Below are 22794 nucleotides of genomic sequence, written 5' to 3' on the forward strand. Positions count from 1 at the left end.
CAGGCAAAATCCCAAACCATGGCTTAACCATGGGCCCACGGTCTTAGAAGGGGGTATGACTAATACCCCTAGGGTAGCCCCCATCCAAATAGGCCCTTAATGTCAAAAAGTTTGAATATGTAGCAAGTGTATCCTTTTCAAAAGGTAAGTACTACCATAAGCCGTGGTATGTACACATCATGAAGTAACAACCGAATATTATGGTGGTAACAATATTCAGGTGGTGTGGTATGCATAGCCTTATTTTGTGGTAAGTATGTCATTAATGATGGGTAGGTTTGCATTTATGTGACATAACTAATGCACCATAATGAGAGTAATTAATAAGGTAACTATCACAATAAATTTAATCACTTAGTTTTTACTTAATTTGTATTACTTTATAATTAAAGCATAATATCTTAATAATTGATTAATGACAGGTAGGTACGCATTTATATAACATAACAAATGCACCACAAATCCATCCGAAGGTAAAACTGTTTATGTGGAAGTGTCTTAATAATGCGGTGGCAACAAATGTGGCTCTAGTTACTCGCAAAGTCAGACTCGATCCAGTATGCTCTCGTTGTGGTAAGGCAGAGGAATCAATTTTCACATGTATTGTTTCGGTGTGAGGTTGCAATCAAAGTCTGGATTCATCCTCCGTTTTGTTTTTAGACCTGAAGAGCTTCTTGATTGCAGAAACATGACATACTGGTGGGATTGTATTCAACAACGTATCAATCAAAGTCATATGCCTCCTTTCTCATTAGGTATGGCTCTTCTTTATTGTTGGTGGATTTGGCGAGTTAGAAATGATTTTATTTTTAATGGTAAATGTTGGGCTACGGAAGTAGTTAGTGGTAAAGCGCAAAGAGATTTCTATGAGTTTCAGGATGCTAACTCTAAAGTTCCATCACCTTTGTCGAGATCCACTCGTAATGGAGATCTTAGTGTGGCAGCGCCCTGGGATGAATGTAACCAAGATTAATGTGGATGCTGCTGTCTTTAGGAGTTTGAATTCTATTGGTACAGGAGCAATAGCTCGAGGTCATGATGGCACAGTCCTTGGTATCTTCCTGAGTATTCACTCTGGTATTACTTCGTCAACAATTGCTGAGGCTATAGCTATTCGAGATGGTTTGAAGCTGGGGATTGATCTAAATCTCTCTAAAGTGGTTATTGAATCGGATGCAGATGCGATAGTGAGGAAATGTTCTACCTCTCTAGATCCACCTATTGATAAGCGGCTATTATTTTTGATTGTTTAGCTCTAAAAGAATCCTTTTCTTCCTGTGAGTTTGGTTTTATTAAACATGATTATAATCGGGCTGCATATTGTTGTGCTTGAAAGGCTCTTTTGAAGTCCGGTCTGTGGACTTCCATTTTGCCACCATGGGGTTCCCAACTGTCTGATGTTTAGGCTTTTATGCCTTTTAGATTAATAACACTTCTTTCCTTTTGTCAAAAAAAAAAAAAAAAACACAAATGTACCACAATAAATGATATTTAATAAGGAGATGTGTAAGAGATTTGAAAAACTTGGTATAACATAATTTGTCTAGATAAAATTGAAGACTAAGATAGGTATGAAAAATCTAGTACAACTAATGCTACAATTTAAGGTGGTAAGTACTCCCTCCGTCCCAAATTGGATGACAATTTTTGAAATTTGTGCCATTTTTTATTGCTTATATCTTTCAATCTATAATGTTTTTCACTAATTTGAAAACTTTGTATAATAGAACTAATCGAGAACTATCAAACAAGATCCATATTGCATATTTTTTGAGATTCATATTGAAAGATATAAGGAATTGAAATTGGCACAGATTTCAAAAATTATCATCCAGTTTGGAACGGAGGGAGTATTACCAAAAATCATGGTAAATTTTTGTCATTTAGTAATACCCCATGGTAAGAATATCCACGATTTGTGGTATCTGTAGCCTTATTGTGTGATAAGTAAGACACTAATTACGGGTAGATAAGTATTTACAAATTTTTATTAATGCACTATAATGATGTAGTTAATAAGATATCTACCACAATAAATTGCTTTATGATTAATTGAATTAAAGAGTATTACCTTCTTACTAAATGATTAATTGAATGTGTTATTTCAATTAAACAAATTAGGCGGTTCACTTTAATTAATTGCATTAGTCCTCATTGATCACTCCTACCAACATTATTGTTAACTATCCCATCTGCTAATTATGTCATGTTGATCGAATCAAAAGGCTCGATCATTTGATTAAACTCTTTTAGTCTATTGTATCGATGATCAATGATCATTGTCAATCACATATTATTATATTTTTATTCATCCTTATTGATTGATCAGTATCTAGTTACATGACTCATAACTACGAATCGTATCGATGCTCAGTGATCATATAACAATCAATTCACATACCCAATTGTATCGATGCTCATTCAATATAGTCAATCACAAATACTATTAATTATTGGATTTGCAAATTTGTTTATGTTGATTACTGTAGTGTCAGGTAAGTTAATCAAATTGAATATTGATCTCAATCAAGACTACTGTTAATTACTACATCTACTAATAACATTGATCACTATCAACTAACATTTATTTTAATCAATTGTAATAATGCTCATTCATCACTATATCATTAGTATAATTAGCCAATGACTTTGACTTTGACTACTATAGTCAATTATCACTTATAGAATATAATCAATCAATTAAGCTCTTAGTCAAATGATTCTGATTACTATAGTCAATTATAGAGATTAATCGTCACTCTACTACTAATTGAATTGTCTAATGTCAATTATAATTACTAAGTGTTACTCCCTCCGTTCCAAATTAATAGTCTGGTTCGGTCTCCAATACAACTTTTAAAATGTTAATATCTTTCAATCTACAATGTTTTTTAAAATTTTAAAAACTTTGTACAATAAAACTAATTGAGATCTATCATATGAGATTCATATTGCTCATAAAATTCATTATAGATTGAAAGATATTAACAATCTAAAAAATGCATTGGAGACCGAAATAGACTATTAATTTGGAATGAAGGGAGTATAATATCACATTAATTGATTGAAGAAATTATTTCAAATAAATTATTTAAATATAATTAGGAGATTATTACAATAATATGGTTTATATTTATTATTTTTGAAAATTTGTTATAAGAAACATATATACACAAAGTAATAATTTAATGGAATATATTAACAATATTAATTGTAAGTTATTCAAAATAATAAATGAATAATTATTTTCACAAAAATATTTGTAAAATAATTTTTTATTAAAAATAATTTAATGAAATATATTAACAACATGAATTTAAAATAACAAAAAGTGTGTTGGCTTAAGGACCTAGTTTCAAAAAATTATTATAAAAAAATTGTCTTACAAATTAAATATTATTAAATTATATTTATATTTTTACCCAATATTTAATAGTCTATTACACAAATGATTAGGAAAATGACAAAAAGTATGGTGAATAGAACAAAAAGTGGTGTGAATTTATAAATTTTCAGTAACTAAAAAAATTTCTGCAAAAGGGTAGTATATTTTCGCCAACAAAGTTCATTTTCACGCCCAAACTGGTTACCTGAAGAACAAGTTAGAGAGAGAAAGGGAAAAAAAACGTTGAAATACAGCCTTTAGTTGTGGTAAATATGCCTTATTTTGTGATAAGTATCAGCATAAAATATAATAAGAAGAGCCAGTGTTTATGGTAAGTATAATAAATTTTTTTTTTGGTTGAAAAAAAGCAAAACCACCTTATTTTTTGGGAGTGGGGCATCATAGAAAAACTATTGCTTACGCATGCCTACGACACTATCCACCCCGCATACTTGGGTTTGGTGGCAGCTTTGTAATTTAGGCAAAAACGATTGACATTATAATAAATTTAGAAGAATCCCTCTCAGCCGTTGAATCAAATCAATCTCAGTCATTCTAATAATTTGTCCTAACATCCTTGTGTTTTATTATTATATTGATTGAAAATAGCCAACCTCAAATTATTCCTTGGGTTGGGGCAGGTGAATTTTGAACGTCATCATTGTTCCATCCATCTACTACTTCGGTTGCTTTAGCTGTGTCGACTTCACACAACAAATTGCGTCCTATCTCTCAGTAACTTTGGCCAGTATTATTAGCCAGTTGAAAATCGAGCCCCAATTTTAATGATGTCGTAACATTAGGCCCAATTTCTTGGTTCTGATTAGTTTCATATTTCTTCCTCTGTGTCTGCTATTCAAAATGATACTCCTAGTAATTGCATAATATGGATTAAAAAAAGACTTGCATAACCCATTTTAAAAACGGACAATGCTACTCACACAATAATTCAAACACAATAACTTACACAATCTCTCACATACATGTGGAATCCACATATAGTAGTGTGTATGGAGCCTATATGTATGTGAGAAAATTATGTGTTGGTGTTGTGTTTGGATTATTGTATGAGTAGCATTTTTGTTTAAAAATAGAGTTAGTTTTGCTGCATTTTTTACTGTAAGTGTTTTTCCCCCCCTAGTTAGTAGGTGATGTATGAGATTCTAATTATAGTAGTGGTTAGAGCCCAAGTCACATAAATTGCGTGTGCATGCACGAACGTTAGCATGAAAGTGTTTTTAAAATACTCCATATCCCAAACTATTAAAATCTGCGAGAGTAATGATTGAGAGTGTGAGCATAGTGCGATAATTGAGAGCAAAAGTGGACGACATTTTCAAGAATTGTGCAAGGTTAGAGCATTGATAGGGAAAAGAAAATCTTACCCCATGGCATGGGAAGAACGCTAGAGAGAGAAAATCTATGGTGGGTTCCCCCCTTCTGTTTTTCCCTCTATTGCTCTCTTCCTTCCTCCTCCCCTTTTAGTCACCCAACATCCAAACTCTTTCATCTCTCCCCGCTATGGTTGAGTGATGGTCGAGACTCTCGTCCTTAAGAGAGTTGTTCTTCCACTACCCATCTTTTTTGGACATTGGTGACCCAGATCTAGTTTTCAGCCTTTAGATCCGATCAACCTTGGCGACGGATCCGTGGGTTCTTATGCAGCAGCAGTGGTGGCACCTATCAATTTCGACTGCGGTGGGACGAAGGGAGGTTGAGCTTTAGCTGCCAGTGGGGATCTTCCATCTTCCTCCAGCCACAGCCACTAGTAGACCGGTGGTCTCCATTAGCGCGATCGTCAATTTTGACGTGATCTTAATTTTTTGTTGTTTTTCTTTATTTTGTTTAGATGTTTTGGATTATTTGTTGTATTTTCTGTCATTGTATTTATACTATTTTCATTTTAATATTATTGGGATGATCTTGTTTGTAAAAAAAATAAAGAAAAGAAAGATAGCCTCATGGGTGGTGGTAGTTACACTAGTTATGTTAACCTTGGTGAGAATGTCATAATAATGTACACATGGTTGACCTAATGGTTGACGAGTAACAGAGGGGGTTTTATTATGAAGCATATATAAACCTCAGGGTTGGGGGGGTGTCATTTCCAGTACCTCTCCAGTCTTCTCTAGTAGGGTAGGGTACTAATGTCTTACTATCAATTCATGGGACTATGGGGTCAGAAAATTTGGTGCCTAGAAGGAGCATTTGAAACAAGGAGACAGACAAGACAAGAGGTAAGGTGGTGATGGTAGACTTATGGAACGGCAACCTACGGTTAAGATTAGACTAGATGTCTCCAGTTTTTGTTAGATCCCCTTAATTCCGCTAGTTTTAGTACTATTAGATACGGATCAGTCCACCAAACTTGAGCAACTTTATACTATTATTATTATGCCTTTATATGGTAGGAGACTAGGAGTATATTAATCCTCCACTAGTGTAAAGTGGTTTTGCCAAAAATCGCAACAACCCAACGATTGGGGTTGGGTAGAGGCGGAGATTTCTTCAATTCAATTCAAATGACCTCTCTCTCTCTCTCTCCTGAGAAAGAAAGAAAGAAAAAAGCCAACTCATGAAAGTATCTCTCTCTCACACACACGTACCACAGATAGGGACAGAGATACACTTGTCCCCATGCGGCCATGCCCCACTCCCACTCCCCTCACAATCTCTCTCTCTCTCTCTCTCTCTCCTCTCTTGTTTCTCTCTAAAACCTTTGCCCTCTCTCTCTCTCTCTCCCTAAAACCTCAGCCTAGAATTTGATGGCCTCGTCTATTCCGCCACCCCACTATTCCCATTCCTCCACAAAGCCCTACCCCCAAAACCGCAACAACTACCAAACCCACCACCATCACCCCCTCCAAAACCACCGCCAAACCCATCACCAACCCTGGTCCCCCTCCTCCTCCTCCCACAATCTCTCCCTTTCCAGAGGACCATCTAGACCTCCAAATGCCGCCAAACCAACGACGCTGCCCCCACGCCCCATCTCCAAGCCTAGTTTCACTACTTCCTGCTCTTATCCGCCCCTTCCCTCTCAAACTCAATCAGAACTTTCTTCCCATTTCTCCGGCCGAAGATCCACTCGATTCATCTCCAAAATGCACTTCGGCCGTCCCAAGTCCGCCGCCCTCGCTAGCCGACACACCTCCATCGCCGAAGAAGCCCTGCACCAGCTTGCCATGCGATTCAGCAGCAGCAGCATCAGCGATGATGGTGATGATAAACATGTAGAAAGAGTCCTGGTCGATTTCGAACCCAAGCTTTGTGGGACCGACGACTACACATTCTTGCTTCGTGAGCTCGGTAATCGGGGGGAATGCTCCACGGCCATGAGATGTTTCCAATTCGCCATTCGCCGCGAGAGAAGGCGTAATGAGCAGGGTAAGCTTGCGAGTGCCATGATTAGTGTTCTTGGAAGGTTGGGAAAGGTCGACTTGGCTAGGAAAGTGTTTGATACGGCGATTAAAGACGGATACGGGAGTACTGTTTTCGCTTATTCCGCTTTAATAAGTGCTTATGCCAAGAGTGGGTGCTGTGATGACGCTATCAAGGTCTTTGAGACCATGAAAGCTTCTGGCTTGAAGCCCAATTTGGTAACCTACAATGCTTTAATTGATGCTTGTGGAAAAGGGGGTGCAGATTTTAATCTTGCATCGGCAATTTTCGATGAGATGCTGAAAAAAGGGTTCCAGCCTGATCGAATTACGTATAATTCGCTTCTTGCTGTTTGTGGTGGTGCCGGGTTGTGGGATACTGCGCTCAACTTGTTTAATGAGATGGTTCATAGAGGAATTGATCAGGATATTTACACTTACAATACGCTTCTGGATGCTGCTTGCAATGGTGGGCATTTGGATGTGGCTTTTGAGATAATGGCGGATATGCCCGCCAAGAATTTACTGCCTAATGAGGTAACTTATAGCATTTTGATCCGGGGATGCGCCAAGGCAGGGAGATTGGACAACGCACTGAGTTTGTTTAATGAGATGAAATTTGCAGGTGTGAAATTGGATAGGGTTTCTTATAACACTTTGCTTGCTATTTATGCGAGCCTCGGTAGGTTTGAGGAGGCTTTGAGCATTGGACATGAGATGCAGAGTATGGGGATTAAGAAGGATGTTGTTACTTATAATGCTCTTCTTGATGGATACGGGAAGCAAGGGGAGTACGAAAAAGTGAAGGAACTATTCCAAGAGATGAAAGCAGAGCGTTTTGTGCCTAACCTGTTGACTTACTCTACTTTGATCAGTGTCTACTCTAAAGGTGGTTTGTATAGAGAGGCAATGGAGGTTTATAAAGAGTTCAAGATGGGAGGGTTGAAGGCTGATGTTGTCTTTTATAGCAAACTTGTCGATGCCCTGTGTAGGAAGGGACTTGTGGAGTCATCTGTATTGTTGCTTGAGGAGATGACAGAGAAAGGGATTCGACCCAATGTTGTCACTTATAATTCTATTATTAACGCCTTTGGTGCAACTGGAGAATGTTCAACCGATGGTGCTGGTGGAAGTGGAAAATCAGGGTCACTGGTTGAATCTCCACAGTCGGTGGTTCTTTGGGATGCCGTCCGTTCCACAATTGAACATACGGATGGTGACAGGATCATTAGGATTTTTGAGGAACTAGCGGCTGGAAATTCATGTCATTCGAAGAAAGACAAAAGGTTCCGACAGGAGATTTTGTGCGTCTTGGGAGTTTTCCAAAAGATGCACGAACTGAAAATAAAACCAAATGTGGTCACATTTTCAGCAATTTTAACTGCTTGCAGGTATATCTTTCTGTCTGATCACTACCATCTTTGGCATTTCTTTCATTTGTTTTTAAATTTAAATTGCAGTCCTTGTTCTGTGGGAATCAATCAATCAATACATACTATAATCGAATGTGTTTTGCCTTCAATAGCATCCAAACCCCCAATCCTAATTTTCTAGATTTTTCATTTTTTGTTTGAAAAGAGAGAGAGAGAGAGAGTAATGTGGGGGAGGGAGGGAAGGGGTGTGAATATGGAGTAAAAATTATTCTATGCCCCTGGGGCACCGGCACCGTCACGTGGTGCCCCAAATTCATTTTCCACCACACGTCTTGGCATGCATTGAACACGGGCCCGGAACAAAATTAAACTATATTTTTCATCAATTAGCGTCGTGTCCATTCGGGTACACGGGGCTGAAAAAGATACCAATGTGACTTTTCGGTCCCGTGCATCAAACGGGACAACGCTAGTATCAAAAGAAAAGAATGTGGCTGGATAACTTGCTTCTGCTATTTTATCCGTAGTTGGATTGGTGCATTTGTATATGTAACCGTTAGTTGGCTTGAGCTTCTTACATAATTTCCCTGGCCAAAAGCCCTAGTTGGACACAAAAAAACCTTTCGAAATCAATTTAAGGATTGCTGAATATGAATCGTGAATGCCATATGACTCTACCAACTATAGACTAGTGCAAAAGGTATAGACTATAGAGTTAGTGTGGCAATTGCTTAATACAAACTCATTTGGGGCTTCAAAAATTTAATTAGAATTCGCTAAGCTGACTAAATTATTGTGGCAATTGCTTAATACAAACTCATTTGGCAATTTAGTTGCTAAGCCGACTAAATTGTCTACCCATTGTTCATGTATTAAAAAGTCTTGAAACTCCCAAACTTAGTAAAAACTCGCAGCAAGAATTGTTTATTTCATCTGGTGGTTATCACACCAGCTCACTAGCCTGAAAATAATTTATGTTTGCTGGTTGCCTTTTTGATGTTTTCCAACTTCTTGTCACCATATAACTTGTTAACCGTTATTCTGAAAATTATGGTTTGTCTTAGTTATGCAACTTTGGCTTCTTGGTGCAGCCGTTGTAGTTCATTTGACGAAGCTTCATTGTTATTGGAGGAACTTCGTTTGTTCGATAATCAAGTCTATGGAGTCGCCCATGGACTTCTCATGGGCCACTGCGAGAACGTGTGGTTGAAAGCTGCATCCCTTTTTGATGAGGTGAGACGGATGGACTCTGCAACGGCATCTGCCTTCTATAATGCTTTGACTGACGTGCTGTGGCACTTTGGGCAGGTATGCATTAGTAATTGATGTTAATTGAAGTTACATCGGTTCTAGTTTGGTCATACTTTCTTTCCCCGTGTGTAACTGGGACACTACAACTGTAATTGTTTATCTGGTAGACTGGTATGTTACTTATGATCTCTCTCTCTCTCTCTCTCTGTGGGTCTGGTGAGAAGAAGAATGATTGGCATTTTGGTTGTGTTGCTCATGCATCATTTTGGCTATTGCTTTGAGCATATAATGGCTCATTGTTTCTGTGTCCCTTCTAACTAATTATCTAAATACTTCCCTGGTTAGCTAGTTGTCTGTACAAAGCTAAAAGTGTGTGAAGTTGGTAATAGATTGAATACTAGTTTGTTTTACAAATATCACAGAGGTGCTCACAGGGTTGTTACTTTTTCCCAACTCAGTTCTGTAGATTGAGGAGATGATTGATATCAACTGTCATTCTGTTTGATTTTTGGAAGCCTTGCCTATTTTAGCGATTATGCTTTTCCTCTGGTTGTTTATGGCAGGAATTCTTGAATCTCCATTTCTTATTTCTAGGCTGTTTCTACATCCCTTTGAACAGTATTTAGTTTTGCTTATTTCAATTGTCTGAGAACGGTAGTCAATGGACTCTTTGTCTATCAACTATCAACATCTGCCCTCTGGCCCTGACTGTGTTTTTTGCTCCCAATTTTCTCACCCCTGTCAACTAATAAGCTCCTGAAGAGTCCCATGTTAACGGATTTCAAAACCTTCAGCGGTGGTTATTCATGATCATGCTCGGTATTTGTTTTTGCCTACAGAGACGTGGGGCTCAACTGGTCGTGCTTGAAGGGAAACGACGCCATGTATGGGAGAACACGTGGTCTGATTTTTGCTTAGATCTTCATCTCATGTCTTCCGGTGCTGCACGTGCTATGGTTCATGCTTGGTTGCTCAATATACGGTCTATCGTTTTCGAAGGACATGAGTTGCCAAAACTACTGAGGTATCATTACAATGAAAACTATCAAATAATGAGCGTGCTTTCTTCATGTTATTACTGAGAAAGGATATTGAAAGTTTTTTTTGTGAATGGTGTAGCATTTTGACAGGGTGGGGGAAACACAGCAAAGTGGTGGGTGATGGGACACTAAAGCGGGCAATTGAGGGACTCCTTGGTGGATTGGGGGCACCATTTAGGGTGACGGAGTGCAATATTGGGAGGTTTATATCAACAGGTGCTATGGTGGCTTCTTGGTTGAGAGAATCAGGCACTCTCAGTGTCCTCATTCTTCATGATGACAGAACTCCCACACAGACTGCTTATCTTCCTCAACTCCATACAATCCCCTTGTAGTACTTGTATGTATTTCTATTCGGCACTACTCTCTCTCTCTCTCTGGCTTTGCTCCCGACATTTTCAGTCCATGTAAATTAAGTGTCCGAATCAATCTCTCTCTCTCTCTCTCTCTCTCTCTCACACACACACACACACACACACACACGCACGCGCGCGCGCACACACACACACGTGTACACACAAAGGAATGAGTCCAAATCACCTATACCGTTTGTGTATCATTCTCTTTTTCCATGGACTTTTAATTGGTTTATTGGATGACTTTAGTTAGCATAGATAGGTCCCATATAAGGGTGCAGAGGACATGAGAGGGGTCAAATCATCTGGATTCTTAAGGTCGTATAACTTACCATAAAAGCTTACCTTTGAGATGTAAAAGCAACAAAAGAAACATCAAAATAGATCATCTCAAAAAACTACTGACGGTTTTGGCAACAATTTGGCACAATGTCAGTCTTAGACCCCAAAAGAAAGCTTACAAAGTGCACTGCTTAAGCCACAACAATCACCACCACCGCCAATCCATAAACTACTACAGTACTTCTACTCTGATAGAGTACAAGTTTTACTTGCTCTTCAGTGTATCATTTTCCATCAACTAAAGGCTATGATTTTGAACATGTGCGGACCCCAAACTGAAGTTCTTTTACTAGTATCTTCTTTTTCAAGCCAACTTTGCAACTGTTTTTCAGTTTGTTTTCTCTAAACTCTTTTAACTGCTTCAGTTCTTTTATCCTCTCATCTTTTTTGCATTTCTTACATTGTTCAAATATCTGAAGCGTTGGTCTTGAAAATATCATGTATATTATGGTGTTTTGTATAGTTCCCTACTCGATACCATTGTTTGGTTAATTGGTTCTATTAGTTCCCTACTCGATACCATTGTTTGGTTAATAGGTTCTATTAATGGAAATAATTTTGGTTTTCGTATGTTTTAACTTGACTAGTTATAGGGAAAGGCTGTATGGCCAGGGTTTGGCTAAAAAAATCCTGTATTTTTGGATTATTGAAGATCAATAATCTTTTTAATTTGGCTTATTGGCTGAAGAAGCCAATAATGGGGATTGTTATTTTTTTTTGGCAAAACCAGGCCATAATCTCGCATGATCAGTAATTTCATCATACTAAAGTTGAGTAATGAGGGGTTCATACCACTGCCTTGGAGATTCTGGCCAAACGCATGATATGTGGTCTTTTTCAATATATAGTCCTATCGAATGCTTTAAATTCTTAAACTAAACACAATAGGGAAGAAAACGCAAATTGCATGGCACAACCTCTAGTAACATAAGAACACAATTGAAGTAATAAAGTAATTATCTATCTACCTTAATGGTGTATAAATTATTGCACATACTAAGTAAAAAGTGTAAATGGCGTGAAAGTGCGTAGTGGAGAACGAATTCAACTAATGACGACCATTGATACCATTGTTTATACCCTTTTTTGGCACCATGGATTGGGCTAGCAATGAAAGACTATTTAATTAAATTGGGCCAAGTTTATGAGTTTGCTGGATTACAAGGTTTGTTGGGCCGTGGGTTTTGTAATATTCTTGGGCCCAATTATTCATTCATGCAAGAAGTGGCATCCCACAATATAAGGAGGCGGTTATTTCCCTCCATGTAGTTCAAAGGGCATCTACCCGAAAAAAGGGAAGTGGGGCAGTTATTTACTCTGCCCATGATGGAGCTCAACTGCCAATAACTACCCATGATGTTGCATGCGAGAGTAATGGGACACTTGGCGGCCTGTGGTGAAGGCTGAAGGGACTGATTCAGGCTTGAACCAGCTTAGTATTTGCCTATAATTCTATAAATACTAGTTTTGAAGAGGAAAAATGGGTCCAGCACCAATTAAGTCCAACACTTCAAAAACTTTCTTACTTTCAGCAAAGTAGACATATACGAGTACTGAGTACTCAACCTCATTCAACTTACTTTAAGTAATTTGGATTTTATTTTACTCGTACCAACAATTTTATTATTCTGATATAGTAAAATCTACGTTTTACGTTCTCTTTCCTATACGACTAGGAAATTCTAAGTCCACAACCGTATGGCAAATCACAAATCAACTTGTGATCTTTACCCTTTGGATCACACGCAATCGCTTTACAAGTTAGAAGTCAAGATTCACGGCAATCTTCATCCAAAGTTAGGCGCTACAAGTCTTGGCACGCCCGCATTCAATCAACCAATGCTTACAAACGCATCAGCGCCTTGCACGGCGTACGTGTGTCAAAAACGAGAGTTTTCAACCATACAAGTGGAATGGGGTGCGCAGTGCATTTGTCGCACTACACCTTGGAGTAGTGCTATGCAATAATTGGGAGAAACATCTGGCCACATCCCTACGAGCGCGGTGCTTCTTATAAGAGCCTGCAGATAAATACATTCCATGACCACCATCTTTTTGAGGAAAACATAAACATAATTTCATACCACAACTAATGAAATTACACAGCCACCATCTTTAACTAGCAATCTCCGCCGCTTGCTTCCACCCCCAATTCCCCGGACCAACTTGATGTTGTCCCAATTATTGCGCAGCTATCGCGAGCACTCCCCAACGGGCTCCTCCACAAACTCCTTCGACACAGGTAGATTGGGAATTATAGCAGTGTAAAGGGAACAATATGAATTCATTGAGTGGATATCTATCTACTCTAATATAGAAAGGGAGAACATATTTTGGTGTCCTTTTTTTTTGAGATTGTGTATACTTTTACTATTCCGATAATGTCAATCTCCCAAATCAGTTAATGCATCACTTATAACTTGATATGAGCAGGTTACTTGGGTAAAAGAGTAATTGATTGAAACCCCCTTATTACCGCACTATGCACAACAATTTTAAAGGTGTGCACACACAGTGTATGCCAACCTTTTAGTAAAAAGAAAATGAGGGTATTTAAGAACGTCATGATGCAGTTAATGGTACTGTGGCAGCATTTTTTTTTTCTTCCTGTGTATGTTTGCTTTGTTTGGAGAAATTAAGTTACATCATGTACATCATAAGAACAAGATATTCGTGAGATTAGTGAAAGATTTGGCCAATCATTGATTACTCTCGGAGTATCATGTGGCATTGCAATGTGGTACTTCCCATAAATAAAAGATTGTCACCACACAATGTGGGTGTAAAATTTGGCATAACAAGATAACAATAATCGTACATTGTGCATGGGTCACTCATTCCAAAGTTTTGTACTAGGTGAATAGTTGAGAGTATCACGTACGAACGTCAGGTGATACTCCTAGCGCTGAATAATTACTCGAAAGATTTTAAGATTTAATAGTGTCTATTATGGCAATTTGATGGATTGAGAGCATTGAATGCAAAAGTTTATTGGGAGAGGAAAGTGATATAAAGCGGGTTGAGAAAGAAAAAGAAAAGTGTTTATTGCTCAGAAATCTCGCAAAGAAAAGGTATTAAAAGAAAAGAAAAGGCAAAGTGTGAAAGACAGATCGAGATGTGAATTCACTGAATTGTATAAAATGTCAAACAGAAGATTACAGTAATACATCCTAATTCCTATGGGGATTACGAGAGAGAGAGAGAGAGAGAGAGAGAGAGAGAGAGAGAGAGAGAGAGAGAGAGAGCATTTAGTCCTAAATATTCTTGAGTTGAGCGGTTTTTACCACTATCACGTGGTTAAAAGATTTATACAATCTTGGGTGGTGCAGATTGTCAACGGTTTCTGATCATCAAATTGATCTAGCTAGCTAGGCCATGAAAATGATGGTGGCGGCAGGTGGCATTTTATTTTGGTTGAGAGTTGGGCATGCAGTACAAGTGCACCGTCGTGGGGCATCTCCAAGTCAAGGGTGGTTTGACATTTTGGATGCATTGTTGTATTTCAAGTTTTTCAACTGCATGCATTGATAACTCCATCTCTCATTCATGTCTATAAATACTAACAAATTTCACTAGTCCATCCGGTGGAACAAACAACATTTTGCTACTCTTAAGTTCCTCTCTTTTCGTTAAAAGCAAAAGATGGGGAAGTTTTTCAAGAATGCTAGAGTGTTTGTTGCGGTCTCTTTGTTAGTAATGGGAACAATAGAAGGACGAAGACTTGAAGGAAGGGCTGGCCAAAATGATGGAAGATATGGTGAAGATGGCGGGGTTAGTAGTTGGAAAGATAATGGTGTTTGGAGCAGTGTAGGTTTCGGGAATGATGTAGGTGGCGGAAGTGGTATTGGTAGAGGCGGAGGTGGAAGTACTGGTGTAGGTAGTGGCATAGGCAAAAGCGTTGGCATTGACAGCGGTATAGGTGGAGGTACTGGTGTCAGGAGCGGTGTAGGTGGTGGTAGAGGTGTTGGGACAGGTACAGGAGGTGGTAGTGGCGTAGGGAGCGGTGTAGGTGGTGGTAGTGGTGTTGGGGCTGGTGTAGTTGGAGGCACCGGTGTCGGGAGCGGTGTTAGTGGTGGTGTTGAGAGCGGTGTAGGTGGAGGTACTGGTGTCGGGAGCGGTGTAGGTGGTGGTAGAGGTGTTGGGACAGGTATAAGAGGTGGTAGTGGTGTAGGGAGCGGTGTAGGTGGTGGTGCAGGTGCAAGCGGAGGTACTGGTGTTGGGAGCGGTGTGGCAGGTGGTGCTGGTGTTGGGAGCGGTGTAGGTGGCGGTAGAGGTGTTGGAAGTGGTGTGGGTGGCGATAGAGGTGTTGGGAGTGGTGCAGGTGGTGGTATAGGAACTGGTGTAGGGGGAGGTGCTGGTATTGGGAGTGGTGTAAGTGGTGGTACCGGTGTTGGCACTGGTGTAGGGGGAGGCACTGGTATTGGGAGTGGTGTAGGCGGAGGTACTGGAGTAGGAAGTGGTGTAGCAGGTGGTATTGGCATTGGGACCGGGGTAGGTGGAGGTATTGGCATTGGGACCGGGGTAGGTGGAGGTACGGGCATTGGGACCGGGGTAGGCAGAGGTACGGGCATTGGGAGCGGTGTAAGTGGTGGTGGTGGTGGTGTTGGTGTTGGAAGCGGTGTAGGTGGTGGTGTAGGGGGAGGCGTAGGTGTTGGTAGTGGTGTTAAGGGTGGGAGAAGTGCAGGCAAAGGTGGCAAGGGGGGTGCAGGTGTGGGAGTGTGTGAAGGTAGCAAAGGTACAGGTACTAAAGATGGTGCATGTGCTGGTGGCATTTGGGGAGGAAGTGGGTTTGGCGGTGGATATGGAGGCGGGAATGAAGGTGGCAGAGGAGGATTCGGTGGTAGTTATGGTGAAGATGGGTTTTAATTTTCAGTAGTCAAAACTATATATGAGAAATGGGTGTGTATCCCTTTCTCATTACTATATATTCGCATGTTGTAAGAAAAAGGTATCGACTACGTACAATGAGGTCAATGACAATGTAATTACACCTATGTATCAAAATTGAAATAACAGAATATATTCCATCCAGGTTTCTCCCTAGTGATTGTGATTAACGCTCGCGCTTTGTCTGCTTCTATTTGATACATGACTTTCTTTCTTCATTATCTAGATTTCACATCTACTGCGCCATTATCGCATTATTTTCTACCCTAAGTATGCGCAACTAATTTGTGGGTTTTTGGATATGAACTTCGTAGCTATTAGCCATGGAAATACTAGCTATGTGTCGAGTCCTGATCAATGTTAAGTATTAATTAAGAACTCGACAAATCAACATCATTCAGTTGATGCCATTTTGGACCGACCCTGCTTGGTAATTCCTAAAAGGTGAACAAGAAAACAAAATGAACGTAACAAACATTTTCTATGAATTAAGTCATGATTAAGTCAATAGTAACTGTTCATGATAACATGTTTATATTTTAGTAAAAGATCAACAAGTAAGGATAAAGTAAAGTGTCTCTCAAATATATACAACAAACCAATGTTATTGTGAGAAGAACTGAATTAAATTTACTTACGAGCTACGGAGTAGTAAATAAGAGTTTTAAAACCTAGAAAAATAGAAGTAAATTCATTTGGTACTGCAAGTTTTCAACAGTAGTACTATTATTGGAACTAATTAATTCAGGAGTGCCCTCTAAAGAAAGTGTCCAGCAAATTCTATTGTATTGTTAATTGTACTTACTAAAAGTGAAAGATGAAATTAAAGATTGACTACGATCTACAAGTAATTAACGAGCAACCAAATGGGAAAGTACTAGAAGCAATGAGTAATAGAGAAACTGGTGGAGTAGTGATTGGTTACATATGATGATGATGTTTGATTAATGGAATGGTAATTGACACATTTGTCCTCCAATTTGCAACATGCATAATGCATTTGACATTAAGAGTGTGTATTTTTGGAATTAAGAGTGTGAGTCAGCCTAGCTCAGAAAGAAATACCCACCAAACAATATGATGAAAATTAATGAAACCACACCAACCACATAGACAAGAAGAATATATGCATGGGATCAGGGGATATAGGGTACGCACGGCAACGCAGACATTTTTCTCTGCCTCCTCCTCTGCCTCATCTAACTTGAATTCACGTAGCACCAAGGATGGCTCATAGGGACCCAACTCGACCTACGTACTACTGCTAGAAAATACTACTACAGGAGTATACAAATTTTTTTTGGATCGGCCTAGTAAACAAATTTCAGTGGTTAGACTTAGATGGTTGGAAAGCATTGGACCAGCCCTTTAATAATAATAATGACTAGCCCAGATAGATAGAATATTGCTCTTACTTCTTGTTGGAATAGTAGCTTTTTTATAATTAATGCACGCAAGTGGGAAGCATGTTCTTCGGTCATCGATCCTTTTGGTTTTGGACTATTACTCTGTTAGTGTTCTGTTTGGTTTATTTCAAAATTAAGCACAACAATCGCCCTCATGATCAGTTCAATGGATCGAAAAGGATCGATAGATGCATGCATGCATATTTGATGGAAGAATATTATTAATAGCCATCCAGATAAAAGTGTTTTGAAGATGATCTCATGAAACACTATAATCTTTGTAATTAAGGGGTTGACCTGTTGGTAAAAACTTGAGATTTAGGAATTTGGTTCATCTTCAACCTAACGTCAGAACTTCGCAAGGTTAGTCCATACGAAGTTTTATTGAGTCCTCTGCAATTAGACGGTGAGATTAGTCGAGTATGCGTAAATTGATCCAAACATATTTTGAGATATAAAAAAGATAGTAATAATCTTTATTAGGGAAATCTTATTCATGAATATGTCAGGGAAAACCATCTTCCCTTGTAGTACCCCAACACAAGGATCCGAATTCGATTGAAGAGTAGTTGTTAATTGATTAATTGTATGCAAAGGCTTCGTTAGCTGGCTGAGAACATGGGGCTGTGCTACTCTGCTAGTAGTCTGTATACTTCACATGCATGTGTGCGCATCTCATCCCCATGTTGATTTTGAGCTGGAAATGAGGGGCCCCAGTTCAGTTGATTTTATAAATAATTATGGGAGTGTGTGTGTGTATATATATGCATTGAATTTGGAAATTGAAGTGTTGGAATTGGAATAATCCAGGGTGTTTAATTTGTTTTGATGAAGAGAGATAGAGGGTATAGTATTACTGTTGGTGGTTTAGCTATACGTGGATGAATGAGTATCACGTGGTCGTTACAAATAAAAAAAGAGAAAAAAGAGAAAAGAAAAAAGGAATCATGAGGCATCATTCAAGTTAGAGAACATGCCCCACAGCATCAATCTAACAAACCCTCGATCACCATGCGCTTGTCTCTCTCTCCTTCAGTACTAATGGTAATAGGATAATCCCTATTTATTAATTCCAATCCCCTTGGCAAGCCTTTTTGCTCGAAATTGTGTCATGGTTCCGCTCACGTTATTCTCTTTTCTTAACTTATAAAAACCACATCGTTGTGCCACTTAGAGCTACCAAATGAGTTCCTTTGCTATATTTGCTTGCCAACTCCGAGAGAGAGAGAGAGAGAGTTTCTACACAACCCTCGCTTGATTTTCTGGGAAATGGGGGAATTAGGTACAACCCAAGCGGGCCTCTGACTAATTTGGAGGAAACCCAAGGAAGGAAACAAATAAGGGTCAGTAGAGTGATCAAGAAAGGACGACATATCTGCAGGAGATCAAGAAGGATTTTGATCATGAATAATAGGCGCCTGCGGAAGACCCGTTTACAAAGAAGTTGTACTAGCATCAAACTAGCCCAGAAAAGGATCAGAAGTTTGAGGAAACTTGTTCCCACCAGCGGCAGCGGGTCTACAGGAGGAGGCCTTGATGGTCTTTTCAAAGAGGCAGCTGATTACATTGTGTCTTTACAAATTCGAGTGAAAGCCATGCAAGTTATGGTAAATGTACTGTCATCTTCCGATGAATATTGACCATTTATTATTGGATTCATTTGTAAAGATTGATACTAGCAGAGTAGTATTCTTTTCTTATTGTATATTTATTTTGGGCCTTTAATTTTATCTTAATTATGGAGTTGTATTTATTTCTCATGGAATATCGATTATAATACTGCTGGTTATATACGAGGCCAGCAATATGCGTTCATGGCGTAGGGGAGTTCATGGATGTATTCTTAAATTAATACTCCACTATTGTTGATTTTAGACGACACTAGTAGTGCGAGATTGATATGGAATCGTGAAAATTTTCATTCTAGCTATGTTGGGAAAGCTTTTTGTGGAGCTTACTTGAGGTTGCTTCCACAGTAATTAGAAATTTTGCTTCGGAGGTTAAATTTAAAACGTGCTTACAGAATATAGTCTTGGGTTGATGTAATTGAAGCCTGATCGACCCCTATCCAGTTTTGGGAAAATGACGGCTGTAACAACCCGTAATTTTTATCATTAATAATATCATTTAAAAAGTATTATTTGTAATAATAAAATTCTTTTCCTTAATAGATATATACAAATATAATGATCTTATCTTATTTATCTTATTTTTATTCAATTTGCATGCATGCACACTCCTTCCATCTCTCCTTCTCCTACTCAGTCTCTATTTTTTCCCTGATCATATATTCGTCCTTTTCTCGTCCATCTTAAAACCCAAGAAATAGAATTTTCATTAAAATCAATCCTATCCTACTCCACCAAAATTCACCTATAAATACCCCACTCCATTGATCCACGAGCATACCACGATATTTCCCACACTCCACCGACCAAAAAAGAAAAGAAAAACAAAAGAAAATCAAGCTCCAATCAAAGGAGTTTTAGAGAGAGAAAGTTAGAGTGAGAAAAGTGGGTTTCATAGCTACGTTCAACCGAAACCCAATTCCCCTGTTCCAATCACTTCCTGCCACTCCAAGCATCCCTAAACATCATCCAATTCGGCCCCAAGGTCCCCCATCGACAAAACCCGAAGTCATCTTCTTTAAATTCAAAGTTTCGATTTTTGATCCGATTCTACCAACTCGAGTTACTATAATCCTATCAAACTACTTCTCTACTTTCCTTAAGTATAATTGAATTGTTTTGACTATTTATTAGGGCATGAAATGAGCTCGAACGAAAAATATAGCTCACTGCACGTTTTCTGCAATATTCACCAATTTGATATTATTTTTGAGCCCGACATTTTATTTGTAATTATTTATGTATAATATGACCCTTATGATATTTATTTTACTATCCATCTGATATTAATAGTATAAAAAAATACTGATCGGATATTATTTTCTTACAGTGTAATATCATATTAGTATAAAATATATTTGTTATATCAGTTTAATTTATCTAGTAGATTGAGTTGGTTAATAAAAGTTTTTAAGTTAATAATACTCCTATTTAGAAATTTTTAAATGTTTCGAAACAGCTTTGCGACCCTCCGAAGAACATTTTGCCACCCAAACTATTTTTCCTAGACTCCTCGCATCTCAAAGTTGATATCTTGTTAATTTCATTTTTTTCTTTACTTAATTTACTATTTATTATTATTTTTACAGTGTTTCCAATTAAAATTACCTTACGACCTTATAAACCTTATTATTAATGCCCGAGTAATTTTATTTAGACTCCTTACCTTCCGAAGATGAAACGTTATTAACCTCGACCTATTTTATTTATTATCCATTTATTTTACTTTCAACAACTTTTGTTAATATCTTTATTTAAAATAATCCCGCGACCCTTCGAACCCAACTTTTGACACTCAACTGGTTGCATAGAACCTTTATGACTCTTATTAAGGTCATGTTAATTATTCTAATATTTTTACCTAATTAATGTATTTAATTAGTTTTTAATGAATCTAATTACTTAGAAATAATTAATGAGAGCCTAGAAAAATATTTTTTTTAAAATTCTTTTAAAAAGTTCTTACTTATTATCATCTTGGCCATACGAGATTAAGGAAAATGGCCCATTCATAAAAAATTACGTGATTGCATTGCTTACTAATTGTTTTGTTTATTATTTGATTAATTGTATGTTGCACCACTACTTGATTTGAATGTTAGATTAGACCCTAGAGACATGGGGTGGTATGCGAAATAGAATTCACTTAGACGGTGCTAGGTAATGGATAAATTGAGAAGTTTTTCTTTTTAGAGATTGCCTGCAGGTGGGATTTTGATATGTGATGAGATTGAAACTGGCGGGAGTCCAGTGACGAATTGATAGACTGACGGGAGTTCAGTAATGATTATGAAGTAATTTGTGAAGTGATGTATAAGATAAGCGAACCTTAGTTGTGATTCAGGCATGATAAGTAGTTATTGTGGTACACACTCGGTATATAACTTAGGTGTATCTGCGACAGCAAAAGGAAGTGATCTCATGGGACCGAGCATGGCTAGCGGTTGGGGAGGAAAGATTTCGCGGATGAGATCTTAGATCACACGATAGGTTAGTGGATAGTAATGAACTGTCTTATGTGAAAAATATCTGTTTGACTTCTTCGATTCAATATTATCTTGTTACCTGCTAGTTGTATAGTAGGAGGGGCGGTTGGGTTGGATTATTCTACTGGGTGATTTATCACTCACGGATACGTCTGTATCCTGGCAAATCGTTTGTTTCGGCGATCAATTTGCCAGAAGGCGCAGGATTCAATGGAGAGGATTCAAAGATGGTGCAGTTCGATACGGAAAGAATATCAGGAACGAAAATCGAGTATGCTTCGGATTTGTATCAAGCTTAAAGTCGGCTCTGAAGTTAATGTATTTTGAATTAGTAAATTTATCTTGTGACTGTAATAGCTAAACTTTATTTTAGAAAAATTATATTTATTTAGCAAATTTTCTTAAGATTTTATTTTATATTGCTTCCGAAAAATTGGGGCGTTACAACGGCTAAGGACGTGTTTTGATAATTAATACCTGCCAAGGATATTTTCAGCATTAACAATTGTTCTTAGCATGTCCTCGGAGGGTTTTAATTATCAAAAAACATGTTATTGGCCGTCATTTTCCCTAGTTTTTTTTAAATCGGTAAAAGTAACAATTCATTAAGGGGAAAGGGAAAGGGAAAGGGGATTCCAACAAAGAGTTGGAAAGTACAGTTGGGACAAAATCCAAACACATTTAAAAGGTTGAAGCCCAAATACCTGATGGCCTAAAAACCCAAATATTACAATAACCACAATACAAAGCTTGTTTGTTTAGACAAATTGTTTCCACATGCCACAGTCCATCTGAATTCGAATGCTACTAATTGTCTACCGCACTGTCATATTTGTAAGCGTGCATGGGAGCAAACAAAATGTGAGTCGACAATGTGATCGATTATGCTACTACCAGTGGCAACTCCACGAGTTAGGATGCATGGGTCATTCATAAGTATCAATACTTCTACTATTATCCTAAATATAGTATTTAATTCCCAAACCTAGGTATTGAACTCTCATGTTCTACACCTTAAGCAATACTCTTGTATATGTAAATTATTCATACATTATAATTGATATACACTATTTAAACAACAGTTTCTCAATCTTTCTCAGATTCTATACATTTGATACTAACAACCTTAGAATACACAACGTAAATCAGAGGAGTAAACAATAAAATATGTACCAATACTTCAGTAGTTGATGTTTGCAAAAGAGAGGTGAGAGAAAATTGGAGAGGACTCTGATCGAGTAAGCTATGAACAACATAGTG

At 38.1% G+C, this 22794-nt stretch overlaps 2 protein-coding genes across 2 annotated transcripts; both read left to right on the forward strand.

Moving 5' to 3' along the window:
* Positions 1-6051: 6051 nt before the first annotated feature.
* LOC131304609 (pentatricopeptide repeat-containing protein GUN1, chloroplastic-like) lies at positions 6052-10858 on the forward strand. Its single transcript, XM_058331920.1, has 4 exons — positions 6052-8156; positions 9230-9446; positions 10229-10413; positions 10509-10858. Exons 1-4 carry the CDS (start codon positions 6151-6153, stop codon positions 10762-10764), a joined length of 2664 nt encoding a protein of 887 aa, XP_058187903.1. The 5' UTR covers positions 6052-6150; the 3' UTR covers positions 10765-10858.
* Positions 10859-14769: 3911 nt separating this feature from the next.
* On the forward strand, positions 14770-15993 carry LOC131332460 (glycine-rich cell wall structural protein). Its single transcript, XM_058366705.1, has one exon. The coding sequence runs from the start codon at positions 14770-14772 to the stop codon at positions 15991-15993; it is 1224 nt and encodes a 407-aa protein (XP_058222688.1).
* Positions 15994-22794: the final 6801 nt, after the last annotated feature.

Source organism: Rhododendron vialii, chromosome 1a (assembly GCF_030253575.1).
Source record: "Rhododendron vialii isolate Sample 1 chromosome 1a, ASM3025357v1".
In the NCBI taxonomy this organism is placed as follows: domain Eukaryota; kingdom Viridiplantae; phylum Streptophyta; class Magnoliopsida; order Ericales; family Ericaceae; genus Rhododendron; species Rhododendron vialii.